The sequence below is a fragment of the Corythoichthys intestinalis genome, chromosome 14 (genome assembly GCF_030265065.1).
Source record: "Corythoichthys intestinalis isolate RoL2023-P3 chromosome 14, ASM3026506v1, whole genome shotgun sequence".
Taxonomy (NCBI): Eukaryota; Metazoa; Chordata; class Actinopteri; order Syngnathiformes; family Syngnathidae; genus Corythoichthys; species Corythoichthys intestinalis.
In genome coordinates this window covers 52,769,814-52,787,711 of record NC_080408.1, presented here as the reverse complement: position 1 = coordinate 52,787,711, position 17,898 = coordinate 52,769,814, and the positions used below count along the sequence as shown (strand labels likewise).

General features: G+C 37.6%; 1 protein-coding gene across 1 annotated transcript in view; it reads left to right on the top strand.

Annotated features, from left to right (window-relative positions):
• tfr1a (transferrin receptor 1a) overlaps positions 1-17,898 on the top strand; it is a 149,769-nt gene that overhangs the window by 26,242 nt on the left and 105,629 nt on the right. Inside the window, exon 2 of the mRNA XM_057857109.1 lies at positions 9,754-9,803. Coding sequence (XP_057713092.1) covers positions 9,771-9,803 — 33 coding nt within the window. The 5' untranslated portion in view covers positions 9,754-9,770. The remainder of the gene's footprint in view (positions 1-9,753; positions 9,804-17,898) is intronic.

Sequence of the window (17,898 nt, the reverse complement as noted above, 5' to 3'; positions counted from 1 at the left end):
AAAAATGAACGCGTTAGATTGTTCTTTACTGAAAGAAAGTAATCAGATTAGTTACGCATTACGATACCGCGTTATTGACAACACTGCTTTTATATTACCGTTAAATACACAAGCTTGACGCTACCTTAACGGGAGCTATTTTTTTACCGGACGCTCCGGCAGTGTTCAACGCAAGCTGCAACGAACGGCAGTAACTTTGTCATACCACAAAATATGAAAACGAAAACCATTACTCACCAAATTCAATATGCTGGCAAATGCATTCATCTAAAAACAATTGGGAGTGATACTTTACCTCCTCCAGCGAATGTGAATTTGTGCTTAGTACAAGATCATCTGTCGCAATTAGCGATCTTTGACGCTCTTTTTTTTTTTTTTTCCCTCCCCGCATACAAACTTGTTTCTCTCTCAGCGGCTGTGATTAACGTCAATGAAGTTGCTGTCCTAGCTAAGCCTTGCCTATCATTCGTCTTTGTAAGTTTTTAGTAACTTTGTGTATTGAATTTGAAAGGAAAATGTGTGTTTTGTTTTTGGAGAACTTTTTCATGAAGCTAAACTGTTGAAGCTACTCACATGTGGAAAAATACGAGTGTACAACGTTTTAAATGTATTCATTTGGTATATTTCAGTTACCACGATTTGAGAGATCAATAAATTGAAGAATTTACGGCTTGCGTTTGGAGTGCTTGTTTTTGGGTTTGCTGGAATAGCGGGGGAAGCGCTGCCGCGCCAAGCCACGTCTGGCTGCATTTTCGACACATGAAAAATAACGAATACGTACTACTGTATGACGGGAAATTTTAGTGGTTTTGTAACCGCGATGTTTTCATAGCATGGTAATCCGTGAAGGTAACTGGCACATGCCTACACCCGATGCCCCCCCCCCCCCCCCCTTAAAATTTTTCGGTAACACTTTATAATAACTATCCGTTTTACAAGTTAATAGATCATTAGTAAACTGCTGATAAATGATTTATTGTTGATTTGTGAAGTATTTTTTAACAGTTTGTTAAGGATTTACAGGGTGTTCCAATATGGTTGACCCCATTCTAAATGCCCATGCTAGTTGATGGATCTTAATAAAACTATATACACTTTATGTTGAAGGTCATAAGTTTTATTGGTTAAATATACAAAGAAAAGTACAAATATTTGTTGGTTCTATGGCAGATTTTCATACATGTGCAACATGAGCGCTGCCTGCAAAATGCCTTATCAAAATGCCTTTTCTTTTGAAGTGAACGGCATTTCTTAACCGGAAAAGATAGAAATGCCAAACGTTACACACAAAAACTTGAAACGTTTCTACACAAACTGTGTTTCAGGTTAAGAACACCCTGTAAATGCTTAACAAACGGTTAACAAATACTTCACAAATCAACAATAAATCATTTATCAACAGTTTACTAATGATCTATTAACTAGTAAACGGATAGTTATTATAAAGTGTTACCAAATTTTCTCCTCGGATCTACACGATTCACGTAGGTCATCCTTTTTTACTTCAAAACGGCGAATTTCGCCGAAAGGTGAGAGATCTTCATGCCTGAAGACATTTCTTTACACACCTAGCTAACAAATGAGCAATTTTGTTTAATGACACTTTTTAACATCTAAGTTGCCACCTATGTAATCTAAATAGAAAAATTGTTAAAATGAGTTCTTCATGGTTTATTTAATGACTTCACATCATAGTTCAGGGTTGCAAACAAGGAATTTGTGTCGTTTTCTTAGGTCATGTTATAATCTTGATTTAGCCGTGCTACGAAATTGTGTGCAAAGGTGAATTACATGTAATGTAATGCATGTACGTACGCGCCTTGGATTGGAATTTTTATATTATATGTCCAATCCTGGAACCACATTACTGGAGTTGACAAGACAGTACATTTGTCCAGAACTGCTTATTTGCATGTTCATTTGTGGGGCCTCCCTTATCTTTCGCCCATGAAGCTACTGAATTGTCTTGCAGAGGCCAGTAAATCGTCCTACCATTTAGCCTTGCACTACATCTCAAGCCACGTTGAATTCCGTGGTGTAGTGTTTGTAGTACTTGGCTTAGAACAGAGATCATTTACTACAACCCCTAGCAAAAAGTATGGAATCAGACATTTTATCATGTAGAACAAACTCAGATAATAAGCTTGAAAAAATAATGAATTAGTTCAAAAGTGCAACTCTTTAGAATTCAGAAACACTCAAAGAAATTGGGGGAAAAAAACATTGTGGTGGTCTGTAAATGTTAATTTTATAGAGCAAGTGCAGGGAAATATTTTATGGAATCATTCCATTCTGAAGAAAAAAATATGGAATTCTGAGAAAAAAACAAAGAAATAACAATCAAAACACATCTCTAGTATTTTGTAGCACCACCTCTGGCTTTTATGACAGCGTGCAGTCTCTGAGGCATGGATTTGATGAGTATTCTTCATCAATTTGGTGCTAACTCTCTTTAATTGCAGTTACCAGATCATCGGAGCCATTTTTTTTTTTTTTTTCAATTTCCACCACAGGTTCTCAATAGGGTTGAGATCTGGGCTATTTGCAGGTCATGACATTGACTGGAAGAGTCTTTCTCCAAGGAATGCTATAACAGTTTTAGCTCTGTGGCATGACTCATTATCATCTTGGAAAATGACAAACATATTTTCAATTTAGGGGTTAAGAAAGCTGTCTAAACTTTCAACGTAAACGTGTGCATTTATTGAAGAGATAACCACAGCCATTTCCCTAGTGCCTTTGCCTGACATGCAGCCCCATATCACCAAGGACTGAGGGAATTTTGATGTTTTCTTCAGGCAGGCATCTTTGTAAATCTCACTGGAACAGCACCAAACAAAAGTTCCAGCATCATTACCTTGTCAAGAGTCAAGAATCTGCATTGGACAATGTGTCAAGAATCTGCATTGGAGGTGGTGCTACTAAATACAAGAGATGTGTTTTGATTGTTATTTCTTTGTTTGTTTCTCATGATTCAATATTTTTTTTCCTGAGAATGGAGTGATTCCATATATATTTCCCTGCACTTGCGCTATAAAAGTAACATTTGCTGACCACCACAATGTTTTTTATTCATTATTCATATCTGAGTTTGTTCTACATGATAAAATTTCTGAGTGAGTGCTCGTCCGAGACTGGTGATTCCATACTTTTTGTTAGGGGTTGTATAAACACACACACTCTGTATGGCCCTCATGGAATCACATTTTAAAATATGTTGGGTGTTTTGCCTCTCTCATTCAAAGACGTTCCCGACCCCTGGGTTAAGTCATTTTCCAATATTTGGGCGTATCTTTTTTTTTTTCCTTCTTGATTTCTTATAGTGTTTCTTAAAGCCAGAAGGTTGCCATTCAAAATAACTAGTTTTGTGTCATGTCTGTGGTCTGCTTTTTTTTCTGCAAAAATCAAACAACTGCATGAACATCCTCCCAGACAGGTGATTCGATCATTTTTTTTCCAGGGGTTGTTTTTATTTTTATTTTATGCAAAAAAGTTATCTTTGCATTTTTGCTCCAATTTTGAGTGTACAGTCAAATCAAAATGACATTCATTTGACTGTTTGGAGAGAATCTTTCCATTCTCTGCTGCGCACTTGTGTATCTCTCATTACATTTTTTTTCATTTGGGAAAAAATACAAATATACATAGGAGTTGCATTTCACTCTTACTTTTTTTTTTATTAAATTTGAACCTTTCTTTACGTCACCTAAAGCGAGCGGGAGGCCGGATATTTCCTTCTCATATTAGTCTGCCGCTGGAGTTCCCATGGAGCCTGTGGTGAACAGTTTCATCAACTATGAAAGTCTTGTGTTGGGACACAACTGCCTTTTTAGTAAGCTGCAGAAAAAATTGTTTGTACAAGATGTTAATGCAAGTGGGGCAACACGAATGATAAGATAACAGTGTAAACACTTGCATGCTTAAGTCAGTAAGATTCCACATGAAATATGATACATAATTTATTATTACTTAGAATGAGTAAACTATGGGTGTGTAAACCTATATGCCATACAATTTCCCCTTAATTTTCCTTTCCCTTGATTTTGAGGCATCTCGGATTTCCTGTAGCTATTGGGTCACCTCCTATTAATTTGGGGGCATTTTGGGGTCACACATTGTTGATATCAGGTCACTTAAGTTGGAAAGCAGTAGACATGAAGTTACAGAGGTATGAAAAAGTATCTGAACCTTTTGGAATTTCTCACATTTCTGCATAACATCTCCATCAAATGTGATCTGATCTTTGTCAAATCACACATGAAAAAAACAGTGTCTACTTTGACTAAAACAACTCAAAGATTCATAGGTTTTCATATTTTAATGAAAGTGAACCATCACATTTAATATTTTTTGCCCCCCTATAGCAGCAATCATTTCAACCAGAAGCTTCCTTTAGTTGCAGATCAGTCTGGCACATCGATCATGACTAATCCTGGCCCATTCTTCTCAAAAAAAAAAAACTGCTGCAGTTCAGTCAGAACCTGGGATGTCTGGCACGAATCGCTGTCTTTAGGTCATGCCACAGCACCTCAATGGGGTTCAAGTCTTTGACTTGGCCACTCCAGAACATGTATTTTGTTCTTCTAAAATCATTCTGAAGTTGATTTACTACTGTGTTTTGGATCATTATCTTGTTGCAGCATCCATCCTCTTTTTAGCTTTAACTGTCTGACAGACGGCCTCAGGCTTTCCTGCAAAACATCCTGATAAACTTTTGAACTCATTCTTCCATTAATGATGGCAAGTTGTCCAGGCCCTGAGGAAGCATAACAGCCCCAAATCATGATACTCCAACATGCTTCACGATTGGGATGAGGTGTTGATGTTGGTGAAATGTTCCATTTTTCCTCCACACACGACGTTGTGTGTTACTCCCAAACAATTCAACTTTGGTTTCATCAGTCCAAAAAGTATTTTGCCAAAACTTCTGTGGAGTGTCCAAGTGCCTTTTGGAAACATTAAACGAGCAACAATGTTTTTTAGACAGCAGTGGCTTCCTCCATAGAGTCCTCCCATGAACATCATTCTTGGCCATAGTTTTAGATATAGTTGATGTGTGTACAGAGATATTTGACTGTGCCAGTTATTTCTGTAAGTCTTAAGCAGACACTCTAGGGTTCTTTTTTTTCAACCTCTCTGAGTATTCTGTGTTGAACTGTTGGCGTCATCTTTGGTGGGTGGCTACTCCTTCGGAGAGAAGCAACAGTGCCAAACTCTCTGCATTTGCAGACAACTTCTCTGACTGTCAATTGATGAACATTGAGACCTTTAGAGATGGTTTTGTATCCTTTTCCAGCTTTATACAAATCAACAATCCTTGATCACAGGTCTTCAAACGGCTCTTTTGATGGAGCCGTGAGGTGAATCAGATAATGCTTCTCATTAAGGCAATTCTTTCCAGGTGTGTGTTTTATAGTGGGCAGGGCAACTTTAAACCACTCATCAGTGATTGGGCACACATCTGACTTGAATTGTTTGGTAAAAATTGGTTTCAATTGCTCTTTAAGTGTCCTTAGGCAGAGGGTTCACTTTTTTTTTTTTTCTGTTATTGTTTTCATTCTACCCTCATTAAAATATGAAAACCTATAAATGTTGGGTGGTTTTAGTTAAAGCAGGGACTGTTTTTTCATCTGTATGATTTGTTTATGACCAGATCACATTTGATGGTGATTTTTTGCAGAAATGTGAAAAATTCCAGAAGGTTCAGCTACTTTTTCATACCACTGTAGTTGGTGTGAGACCAGAGGATGCAGAGGATAGGGTTAGATGAAGTCAACTTATTCGCTGTGGCGACCCCTGAAGGTAAAAGCCGAAAGGAAAAGAGGAAAAATAATATATTACCTACCATGAAATTAAAACGATCATATCTTTGGTTTTCCTTGGTCTATTGCTGCGAAATCAAAACTTGGAGAGAGGTTGGAGAAAGCATTTCCAAGTAATGTTGATGGCAGCATGTGAATTCGTTTATTTTTTACGGCACTTTAAAGACACCAGGTGATTGAATGGGCCGGCGTAATCATAGGACTTCCGACTGCAAGCATGTGTGCGGTCATGTGAATGTATTGTTACGTCTGATTTGTATAATGGAGTCGTGTTATTATTGTTGCAACGTCTAATTGGTGAAATTGGTAGAGCCACTGTCGACATCTCTGGCAGTAAAATCTAATATGTAGCATAAAGAGGAAACGACTAGCCCAAAGTAGCGGGGTAGGAGTAGCGTTTCATCTTCACAAATCTAATCAAGCAAAGGTAAAAAGTATGCCCTGGTAAAACTACTCCTAGAAGTACTTTTTAGTACACAGGTCACTGACTCATTTACTGAAGTCCTTGCAATTGGAGTATTTGAAGTCAAAGTTCATTGGAGTGCACTCAATGTGATGTTTGAGAAAAACAGTATCAGTGCTCTCACGGGTGAAAGTGGTTAGAATATTTTTTTTTTATGGGTAAACCTCCCAAAACAACCGAAATGCAAAGAAAACCGCTATTGGCACAGTTATACATACAACACCAACAATAAAATACAACACGTTTTACACATGCATGAAACAAGGCATAACGGGTAACTGATTTTCATTCAAAATTGTATTTTGTCAATGATGTGGAACAAAACAGTTAACAAAAACACCAGTATCCCCAACCTTCCTCTTCTAATTTTTATTTTCTCTCATTTCCTCACATCTACTGTGAATGCAAAACCTCAATATTTTACTTTAGAACATAACCTAAGAACATAGGATTCATCCATCTTCAAGCAGTTATCCAAAGGGTACATTAAAATTGAAGATAATGTCAACATTGACTTATTTAAAAAAAAAAAAAAAAAAAAAAAAAAATATATATATATATATATATATATATATATATATACATATATATTTGGGCTGTCAAACGATTCAAATTTTTAATCGAGTTAATTACAGCTTAAAAATTAATGAATCGTAATTAATCACAATTCAAACCCTCTATAAAATATGCCATATTTTTCTGTAAATTATTGTTGGAATGAAAAGATAAGACACAAGACAGATATATACATTCAACATACGGTACATACAGTAAGTACTGTATTTGTTTATCATAACAATAAATCAACAAATGGCATTAACATTATTAACATTCTCTTAAATCGATCCATGGATAGAAAAACTTGTAGTTCTTAAAAGATAAATGTTAGTACAAGTTAGAGAAATTTTATATAAAAACCCCTCTTAATGTTTCCGTTTTATTAAAATTTGTAAAATTTTCAATCAAAAAATAAACTAGTAGCTCGCCATTGTTGATGTCATTACACCATGCTTACTCCCCAAACCCTTAAAATCAGTTGGACCCAAGCGCCAGCAGAGGGCGCCAAATAACAAAAAACAAGTAACAAGCGGACATTACACTGCTGTCATTTTAATCTGAGCGGGGCATGTGCGTTAATTGCGTTAAATATTTTAACGTGATTAATTTAAAAAATTAATTACCGCCCGTTAACGCGATACTTTTGTCAGCCCTAATGTATAAGTAACAAACATTAACATTATATCAGTTCAAATGGCACTTACATTAAGCAAATTGAAATGTAATACAGTATATTCATTGACATTTTTTTTAAATTTATCATAAGGATATAAATAAGAAGCCTAACATACTAAATGAACACAAATAAGACCAAATGTGCACATTATTATGGAAGTTGTTCTAAACCTCACCATCAGAGCAAATAAAATAAAATAAAATAAAAAAATAAGCCTCTTCAACTCTCTCCTTTCTCTTAAAGATCTGATCAGTTTTCCGTTGCATTGTCCATTTTTATTGCATTAATGCAACAAGTTATTCATTAAATCTGGATTGTTCTAGTTTTCTTTTTTTGGTTGTTGTTCCAGAAAACATGTATTTGAACCAATCAGAGCTCACTATCCATGCTGATCACATGTCAGTCTGTCTGTCAAATTAAACAGACAACTGGGTAAGGGGTGGTTTGCTGTGCGCATGTACACAATGGTGCGATTCATCAGATAGAGTGAGACGGTGTCCTACCTCTACGAAATTTCCTAACGAGGCGAATTTGACAATCTACGGGCTACCATGGGGTTTCAGCTTGTTTTGTTTAGATGCATACAAAAAGAATGTACTAAAAATGCCTTAAGAAAATACCTAAACAATAGTTATATCAAATTAGGGTGGTTTAAATACACTAATTGACTAATGTGGTCAACAAATCAACACTCTGCTAAAGGCTAGGACAAGAAAACACGATGTTTAAAATCTATGAGAGGAAAACACATGCCATGAGTATTTTGAGACAATGATAAGGTTAAAAAAAGGCTCAATAAAAACGAAAATACAGTAACACCTCTACATACTTATTTAATTTATTCCAGGACCTGGTTTGTATGTCGAAATGGTTGTTGTCCAGAAGGATTTCCTGATATGAATACATTATATTTTGGTGAATTTATTCCACAGCACCAAAAACCTATGCTAGATCCTTAATAAATACTGCTGATAATTAAAAAAAGAAGAAAAAAAAAAGCAATTACACATAGCAAAATAAATAAATTATGAATAAATCGGAAATAAAGCGTTTGTCACCTTAACTTATGGAGACTGGTGAACGGAGGTCAGAGTAGACGGTAGAAGTAGAGAATAGCCGTGTTCTGTTTAACAAATGAATTAAATTAGACACATGTGAAACAAATAAATACTGTAATGTATTTGTGAAGTGTTTTTTCTTTTCTTAAATTTCTGGACCAACATAAATTTCAACCACACATGCTCAGCAGCAATACCATTAAAACAGGACGTGAGGTAAATTTCTATCAGTGTATGATTAACTCAACGTGATTGCAAAGCACAGTTCTACCTCCGCTCCGAGTATCACCCTGGAGTAAAACTAGCCTGCATGAAGCTGCTACAATTATTGGAATGTGTGAGGTTTGGGTCGGTGATTCTTCGTGACCCTGCTGATGTTGGTCATTCAGTGCTTACAGCACCAGCTCTGGCAGTCAGCAGGGATTCATAGAATGATAGTTACGTAGGTAACTACAGTTCTATGAATCCCAAATGACTGCCAGAGCATTCTGTCACTCAGAATCCTCGTGCCCACGTGAGAAGGTTCTGTTGGGACTGGAAGTCGGTTGACACCGGAACGTATACCTTTGCCGGGGTTCAACCTGGGGTCACAGGTGACTTGTTTTGTATTATTACTCTCACTGCGCAAGCGTGAAGGGATCATTCAGTGCTTACAGCACCGCCTCTGGTGGTTATTCGGGATCCATAGAACTGTAGTGACCTACGTAACTTTCGTTTTAAGTGGTTACTGGAGAGGTTGAAGTTGAAGGATAAAGTTTTTCAGCAACAAGCCATAAAGTGATGTTAATAATATCATAATAATAACAATAAAGGTAAGTTCACTGGTTGCACATGCATAGGCATACGAAATTTACTCACACTGTTTCAATTTCACATTTTAAGGGCAGTGTGAAGCCCTTAACAATATCTATATTAAATTAACTAATCTTCCATATGGTCTTTGTCTTGGGTTTTTGCTAAACAAAAACTAAAATGGGAAATGAATTGTTTGCTTTCATTTTTTATGTTATTGCTATTCTGCGACTGGCTGGCAACCAGTTCAGGGTGTACCTTGCCTCCTGCCCGTTGTTGACTGGGATAGACTCCAGCACCCCTGCGACCCCCGTGACGATAAGCGGTTCAGAAGATGAATCATCATCATGAATCATGAATGTAATTATTATTATTTTTTTTTAGAGTTCCATCAAGCAACAATGGACCAAGCAAGATCAACAATAACTAAAATTGTGAGTACTTTTACCTTATTTGCAACAGCATTGTTGTTACTGTACTGTGTATCCGGCACTTTGGTACTTGAATAGTTAAAATATAAAACTTAATATCGAGTAACTGAATTTGGAACTGGATGAGAGGATTCTAATGCTTATGACTTTTACAGTTTTTCTCAATTGCTTTAGTACGTTTCTCTGCTTAGACATTAAATTCTCAGAACTACTCGTTCAATCCTCACAACATTGTATCACTAGTGCAAATGAAAAAAGCAGTTTCTCATTTCTTTGAGCAAGTTGCAGATGTTTTCATAAACCCATGCCATAGACTTTCTTATGATATTGACGGGGCGCGGGGCTGATTAGTAGGGGGCCTATCTCCGTCAAAGCTGACAGAGTGGAAACACAGACAAAGAGCTTTTTACATTCAAAATTCATGTGAATAAATGCTTAATCCCCTGAATTCTTTATAGATATGGACGTAAAACAGTCTCGATTCTTTATTAAAAGCGCAAAGAACCGGGCCATTAGCATTTATTCTACGTAAATATGTCAAATGTCCTGCTAGTCTTTAAGCCACTTTAGTGCCGCCTTATCACCACAAACAGCTTATTATGTTGAAAATTCTTGCGAATAAATGCTTAAATCCCTGAATTCTTTATAGATATGGATGTAAAACAGTCTTGATTCTTTTTTAAAAGAGCATAGAACCGGGCATTTTGCATTTATTTTACGTAAATATGTCGAATGTGCTGCTAGTCTTGCCACTGTAGCGCCACCTTATCACCACAAAGAGCTTTTTGCGTTGAAAGTTCGTGTGAACAAATGCTTATATCTCTGAATTCTTTATAGATATGGATGTAAAACAGTCTTGATTCTTTGTTAAAAGAGCAAAGAACCGGGCAGTTAGCATTTATTTTACGTAAATATGTCGAATGTGCTGCTAGTCTTTAAGCCACTGTAGCGCCACCTTATCACCACAAAGAGCTTTTTGCGTTGAAAGTTCGTGTGAAGACATGCTTATATCCCTGAATTCTTTTTAGATAGGGACATAAAATAGTCTCGATTCTTGGTTGAAAGCAAAAAAAAAAACCCCAAAAAACCGGGCAGTTAGTATTTATTTTATTGCAAATTTGATGCCAATGCCGTAGTGGTTAATTTCTCCCATTGATTGTTTTCACAACGTTTCAAAATGCATGCATGGTACGAAAAATATAATAATTACCTTGAATCCTCCAACAAATCATTCCTGAGACAATCCTACCTGTTTCTATGTGGTACAGCTTTCGTACTTTTTCAACCTAAATCCGGCGTTGGATCGCTGCATGTGTTGAATAACTGCAACCAACTGCGAATAACTGAAGCGGACTGTAGGACGGCCCCCTACTTGAAGGCATGGCACAGTGTCTGTGGAATGTGTCCCGTCAATATCATCACGAAGTCTATGCCCATGCAAAGTATTTTGTACAATTCTCTGCTGTTTCCGACATTATCAGATGCATCTGTCATGATGGTCAAAATGGATTATCGTGTGTCTCTATTGAATAGTCTCACCACCCACAACATTTAGTCATTAGTTCATTGCATAAGCCTTTATATGCAAAATGGATGAACAAGTTGTCAGAATGTTAAGATGTGGAAGGAAGGATGGATAGATGGATAGATGGGTGTGTGCTTATGTCTTAGCATTTTCATCACATATTTTCTAAATTTGTCTTGAATTGGTAAATTGCTACCAGGTGAATCTTTGACTACTATCGCAGAAAATGGTGTGTTCAGCCATACAGGGTGACCCCAAAAAAAGTTTACACTGCCATAATACAATTTAAATGCCGTGTTTATTCATCTTAGAATTAGAATTTAATTTTAAAATTATACATTATTGTAAAGAACATGTACAGTACACTCTATTTTTCAATGTGTCCTCCCTTAAGTGTCACAACAGCCTCCAGGCGCCTGCGGAACGCTTGACAGGTCTTCTTTATGTAGGATGCTGTCATCTTTTCCCAAGATCTAACAATGGACCTCTCCAAGGCTGCCACAGAAGTTTGTGGCTTCTTACAGGCCCTCTCCTCCACAGTTGCCCATATGCTATAATCCAGGGGATTGAGATCTGGACTCTGGGGTGGCCACATATCACCTTGTCAATCAACTATTTGGTCCGCACAGATCGGCACTTCCAGACCCAGGTTTTCGTAAGGCTGTTCCAGTATCTTTCAGCTTCTTTTTAACTTTGTAGACTGCACATCTGGATATTCTCAGATTTGCTGCAATCTCAGTAGGTGTCAGACCGGCACGCAGCAATTCAGGTACAGCTAAAGTTTTCTTCATATTCAGCAGAAGCACAGAAATTGTAGAGACGAGAGATTACCAGCTGCATTGAGTGACCTTAATGAATAACTTAAGCATGACAACCTATTTAGATATGTTTCAATGGATTTTAAACAAGTAGTCAACTGAGTGTAAACTTTTTTTTGGGTCACCCTGTATTCAAACTTTTTTTTGGGTCACCCTGTATTCCCATCATGGGGCCTTACAACACAGAATGCCTGGTCAGTTTTTTAGACACACTCTACAGGGACCTCATTCCTAAACACGAGAGTGATCAGATTGGGCATAACCTGCCAAAAATTGTGTTAGTTTGGGCCATGTGAGTTTCCACCACTCCAACATTATCAGGGAATGGCTTGCAACACACAACAGAAGGGTATTGGAGTTCCTCCCACCATACTCCCCATTCCTCAATTGCATAGGAGAATTTTTCTCCACATGGAGATGGCAAGTGTATGATGCAAGCCTCACACTCAGATGACTCTTCTGGAGGCCATGAATGCAGCATGCAGTGACATCACAGCAGATGCCTGCAGCTGGATAAGGCATTCAATTCAGAGTCAAATCGGATTCTTTCCACGCTCTGTAGCAAGAGAGGATATTCATTATGATGTGGATGAAAATTTGTGGCCCAACAGAGAGGAATGTCAAGATGAGTAGAAAGAATGGGGAAAAAATACCGACAGCACTCGAAGTTTCGTTGTGCCGATTGTCACTTTTCTAATTTTGCTGTTATATACTCAGTGCTGTTTTATGCTCTCTGTATCGCAATGACATGGTCTGTCAAGAAACTGTAAAAACAGTAAAACTGAATCTTGTCCAGTCTCTTGCAATCAATCTCCCACACATAAAGCTCATCAAAACCTACATACACAATCTTCAGCATCAGAGCATTCCACCTGAGTAACTGTTCTATTGAGAGCATGACTAAGCAATTTCACTGTCTTGTCTGTACAAAATGAAACAAGGTCTTGCTATTCTGACAGCAGTGACATGTTTATTGACGGAACAGAAATTTAATTTTGAGTGAAAGACTAGGAATTTTGCACAAAAAAATGGCTTTTGCAGGTAAATCCATGTTGTTTTCTACTCGTGTGACGTGTTTTGAGAAATGCACAAACTGTTTTGGGAATTTCAATTCTGATCTCAGAAACTTACTAAAGCAATTCAGAAAAACTAATAGTGGCCAATTGTGAAAGGTTTCTTGGCTTTAGCAGTACGGTTTACGATGAGGTACGATGCTCTCAGTGCAACCACTTTTGTTGCCACGTTCACTAGCTTTTATCCCAGGGGTAGCCAACTCCGGTCTTCGGGGGTCTCTATCCAGCTTGTTTTCCATGTCTTCCTCCTCTAACACACCTGACTCAAATAATCAGGATCACCAGGCTCTTGCAGAGCTTACTGATGAGCTGATCATTTGATTCAGGTGTTTTAAATGAGGGAGACATGGAAAACAAGCTGGATAGGGGCCCTCAAGGACCGGAGTTGGCTACCCGTTTTAGCCGAATGTTCTGCAGAATGGACTTGGTTGTAGGATCCTCCTCTGGCTTAGCAGGTGGCTTTTTCCCCGTAAAAATAGCTATCCAAAGACGTTGCCGCCATCAGCAGCTAACGTTACTGTTTACATTGACTGCCACTGGGCTGCTATAGGTGTGCAAACACCCCAGTAATGGCGGCCAACCGCTAAAGGGCAACATACGCAAATCTCTATTTGGATTACTCAAGAGGCACAGGCCAGATTATGGTGGTTAACAAATTATTTGTTATTTCTGACAATGTAACAACCCTCGTGTAGCCCAAAGTAGCTGAGTAAGAGTAGTGTTTCTTCTTCGCAAATCTACTCAAGTAAAAGTATTGTGTGTTAAAACTAGTCTAAGAAATTCATTTTTCACAAAAATGTAACACAGTACTACCCACTTTGGTACTGACCTACTATTATTCAAATTACTTCTCAATATTCACACCTTTTCAAAACTGCTTTTAATCAGTAATTGTTTATCAGGTGCTTTGTGTCTGTTCTACAATATTGTTTTGTTATTGCTAAGATGTAAAGTTTGCCTGGTTTGGGGTTTATATTCTCACGCCATTTGTGATTCTAAGCAAGAACAGCCTTCTGAAGTGAAACGACTTCAAGGTCCTTGCGCCTCTCAAGATCGAAGTCTGGGGGCGGGACACGGAATAAAATCATAATCCTCATAGAATTATATAAATTACAGTGGTATCTCAATTTATGAAATTAGTTGGTCCTGAAAGCAGCTCTGTAAAGTGAAATTCGGTAAGTAGAGACACGTTTTTCATGTAAATGCCTTGATCTGTTCCAAGCTCCCCAAAATTCAGACATTAATCTTTAATAAAGCATAAAAATGCATCAAAACTAGGGCTGTCAAACGATTTATATTTTTAATCGAGTTAATTACAGCTTAAAAATTAATTAATCGTAATTAATCGCAATTCAAAACAATCTATAAAATATACAATTTTTTTCTGTAAATTAATGTTGGAATGGAAAGATAAGACACAATATGGATGTATACATTCAACATACGGTACATAAGTACTGTATTTGTTTATTATAACAATAAATCGACAAGATAGCATAAACATTATTAACATTCTGTTAAAGCGATCCATGGATAGAAATACTTGTACTAACATTTATCTTTTAAGAACTACAAGTTATAGAAATTTTATATTAAAACCCCTCTTAATGTTTTCGTTTTAATAAAATTTGTAAAATTTTCAATCAAAGAATAAACTAGTAGCCCGCCATTGTTGATGTCAATAATTACACAAAGCTCATGGGTGCTGAAGCCCATAAAATCAGTCGCACCCAAGCGCCAGCAGAGGGCGACAAAACTCCAAAAAACACAAGTAACAAGTGGACATTGCACTTTGATGTCATTTTAATCTGTTTGAGCGGGGCATGTGCGTTAATTGCGTCAAATATTTTAACGTGATTAATTAAAAAAAGTAATTACCGCCTGTTAACAAGATAATTTTGACAGCCCTAATCAAAACGTAACTAATGTAACATGTTTTGATGCATTTTTATCTTTATGAAAGATGATAGTTGTGCATAATGTAGAATACAAAGAACTAGAAACTGCAATTTCGGGAGAAATTACACACCTTGGTCTTTCCTCTGTGGAGATACAAATCTTAGCCCCACTCAGGTCTATCAATAGAATGGACCATAATGCCAGTCATTGGCACTAAACAAAGTTAAAGCCATTAGAAAAGATTGGGAGAATTGGACGTCCATGAACGTCAATGGCATCACCCTCCATAAGCGGCAATGCAATCGGGGACATTTGGGGGACACGTCCTAATGATATCTAGTCATTTTCTGTTGATTTGGGAAAAAAAAAAAAAAATCCCATTGAAAATGAATGGGAAAAATTTTGGACGTCCATGGACGTCAATGGTATCAACTTACATAAGCGTCAATGGAATCCAAGTACATTGGCATCAATAGAATGAACAAACATGAAGAAATGCCTTTGGAAATGAATGGGAAGTTTGGACGTCCGTGGACGTCAATGGCATCACCCTCCATAAGCAGCAATGCAATCGGGCACATTTGGGGGAAACGTCCTATTGATATCTAGTCATTTTCTGTTGATTTGGGGGGAAAAAAAAAAAATTCCCATTGAAAATGAATGGGAAAAATTTTGGACGTCCATGGACGTCAATGGTATCAACTTAAATAAGCGTCAATGGAATCCAAGTACATTGGCATCAAAAGAATGAACAAACATGAAGAAATGCCATTGGAAATGAATGGGAAGTTTGGACGTCCCTGGACGTCAATGGCATCACCCTCCATAAGCAGCAATGCAATCGGGGACATTTGGGGGACAGGTCCTATTGATATCTAGTCATTTTCTGTTGATTTGGGGGAAAAAAAAAAAATTCCCATTGAAAATGAATGGGTAAAATTTTGGACGTCCATGGACGTCAATGGCAGCACCCCCCATAAGCGTCAATGGAATTGGGGACGTTTGGGATATACGTCCTATTGATATCTGGTCATTTTCTGTTGATTTGGAGAAATTTAGTTTTTTCCCCATTGAAAATTAATGGGAAAAATTTTGGACGTCCATGGACGTCAGTGGCAGCACCCTCTATAAGCGTCAATTGAGTTGGGGACGTTTGGGGGACACGTCCTATTGATATCTGGTCATTTTCTGTTTATTTGGGGAAATGTAGTTTTTTCCCCATTGAAAATGAATGGGAAAAATTTTGGACGTCCATGGCAGTCAATGGCATCGACATCCATATAGTCAATTGAATCCAAGTACATTGGCATCAATAGATTCGACATGCATGGCCGTCAATGGCATCAATGCAATGTAAATTCCATTGAAATCCCATTGTAAGTGAATGGGAACTTTTCCCATTAGAAATGAATGGGAGAGTTTTTGGCAAATTTCCAGGGAACCGTAAATTTTTTCCAAATTCTGTATACAACTTTTATGCCCCTCACCGTCCCGGAATTTTTGATACCCAAATTATGTGATTTGGTCAAAAATTGTAGGACTAGATACATTTTGAAAAAAAAAAAAAAATCTGGAAAATTGCCGTTTGCGGGAAAACGGAAAATTTTTCGGGGCCCTTTTTAAAAAAGCCATCGTCGCGCAAAAATTCCGGACGTTTCGATATCCGAACGGTGCCGATCGGTGCAGCGGTTCGGGCTGTGCGGCGCGCCGAAAAAACGCGGAGAATAAGATGAATAATAATAATAATAACTAGAAACTGCAATTTCGGGAGAAATTACACCTGGGTCTTTCCTCAGTGGAGATACAGATCTTCGCCCCACTCAGGTGTAGCAATAGAATGGACAATAATGCCAGTCATTGGCATTAAACAAAGTAAACGCCATTAGAGATGATTGGGAGAATTGGACGTCCATGGCCGTCAATGGCGGCACCCTTCATAAGCGTCAATGGAATTGGGGAAGTTTGGGGGACACGTCCTATTGATATCTGGTCATTTTTTGTTGATTTGGGGAAAAAAAAAAAAAATTCCCATTGAAAATGAATGGGAAAAATTTTGGACATCCATGGACGTCAGTGGTATCAACTTACATAGGCGTCAATGGAATCCAAGTACATTGGCATCAATAGAATGAAAAAACATAATTAAATGCCATTAGAAATGAATGGGAAATTTGGACGTCCATGGACGTCAATGGCGGCGCCCTTCATAAGCGTCAATGGAATTGGAGAAGTTTGGGGGACACGTCCTATTGATATCTAGTCATTTCCTGTTGATTTGGGGAAAAAAAAAAAATCCCATTGAAAATGAATGGGAAAAAATTTGGACGTCCATAGACGTCAATGGCAGCACCCCCCATAAGCATCAATGGAGTTGGGGACGTTTGGGGGATATGTCCTATTGATATCTGGTCATTTTCTGTTGATTTGGGGAAATTTTGTTTTTTCCTCATTGAAAATGAATGGGAAAAATTTTGGACGTCCATGGCAGTCAATGGCATCGACATCCATATAGTCAATTGAATCCAAGTACATTGGCATCAATAGATTCGACATGCATGGCCGTCAATGGCATCAATGCAATGTAAATTCCATTGAAATCCCATTGTAAGTGAATGGGAACTTTTCCCATTAGAAATGAATGGGAGAGTTTTTGGCAAATTTCCAGGGAACCGTAAATTTTTTCCAAATTCTGTATACAACTTTTATGCCCCTCACCGTCCCGGAATTTTTGATACCCAAATTATGTGATTTGGTCAAAAATTGTAGGACTAGATACATTTTGA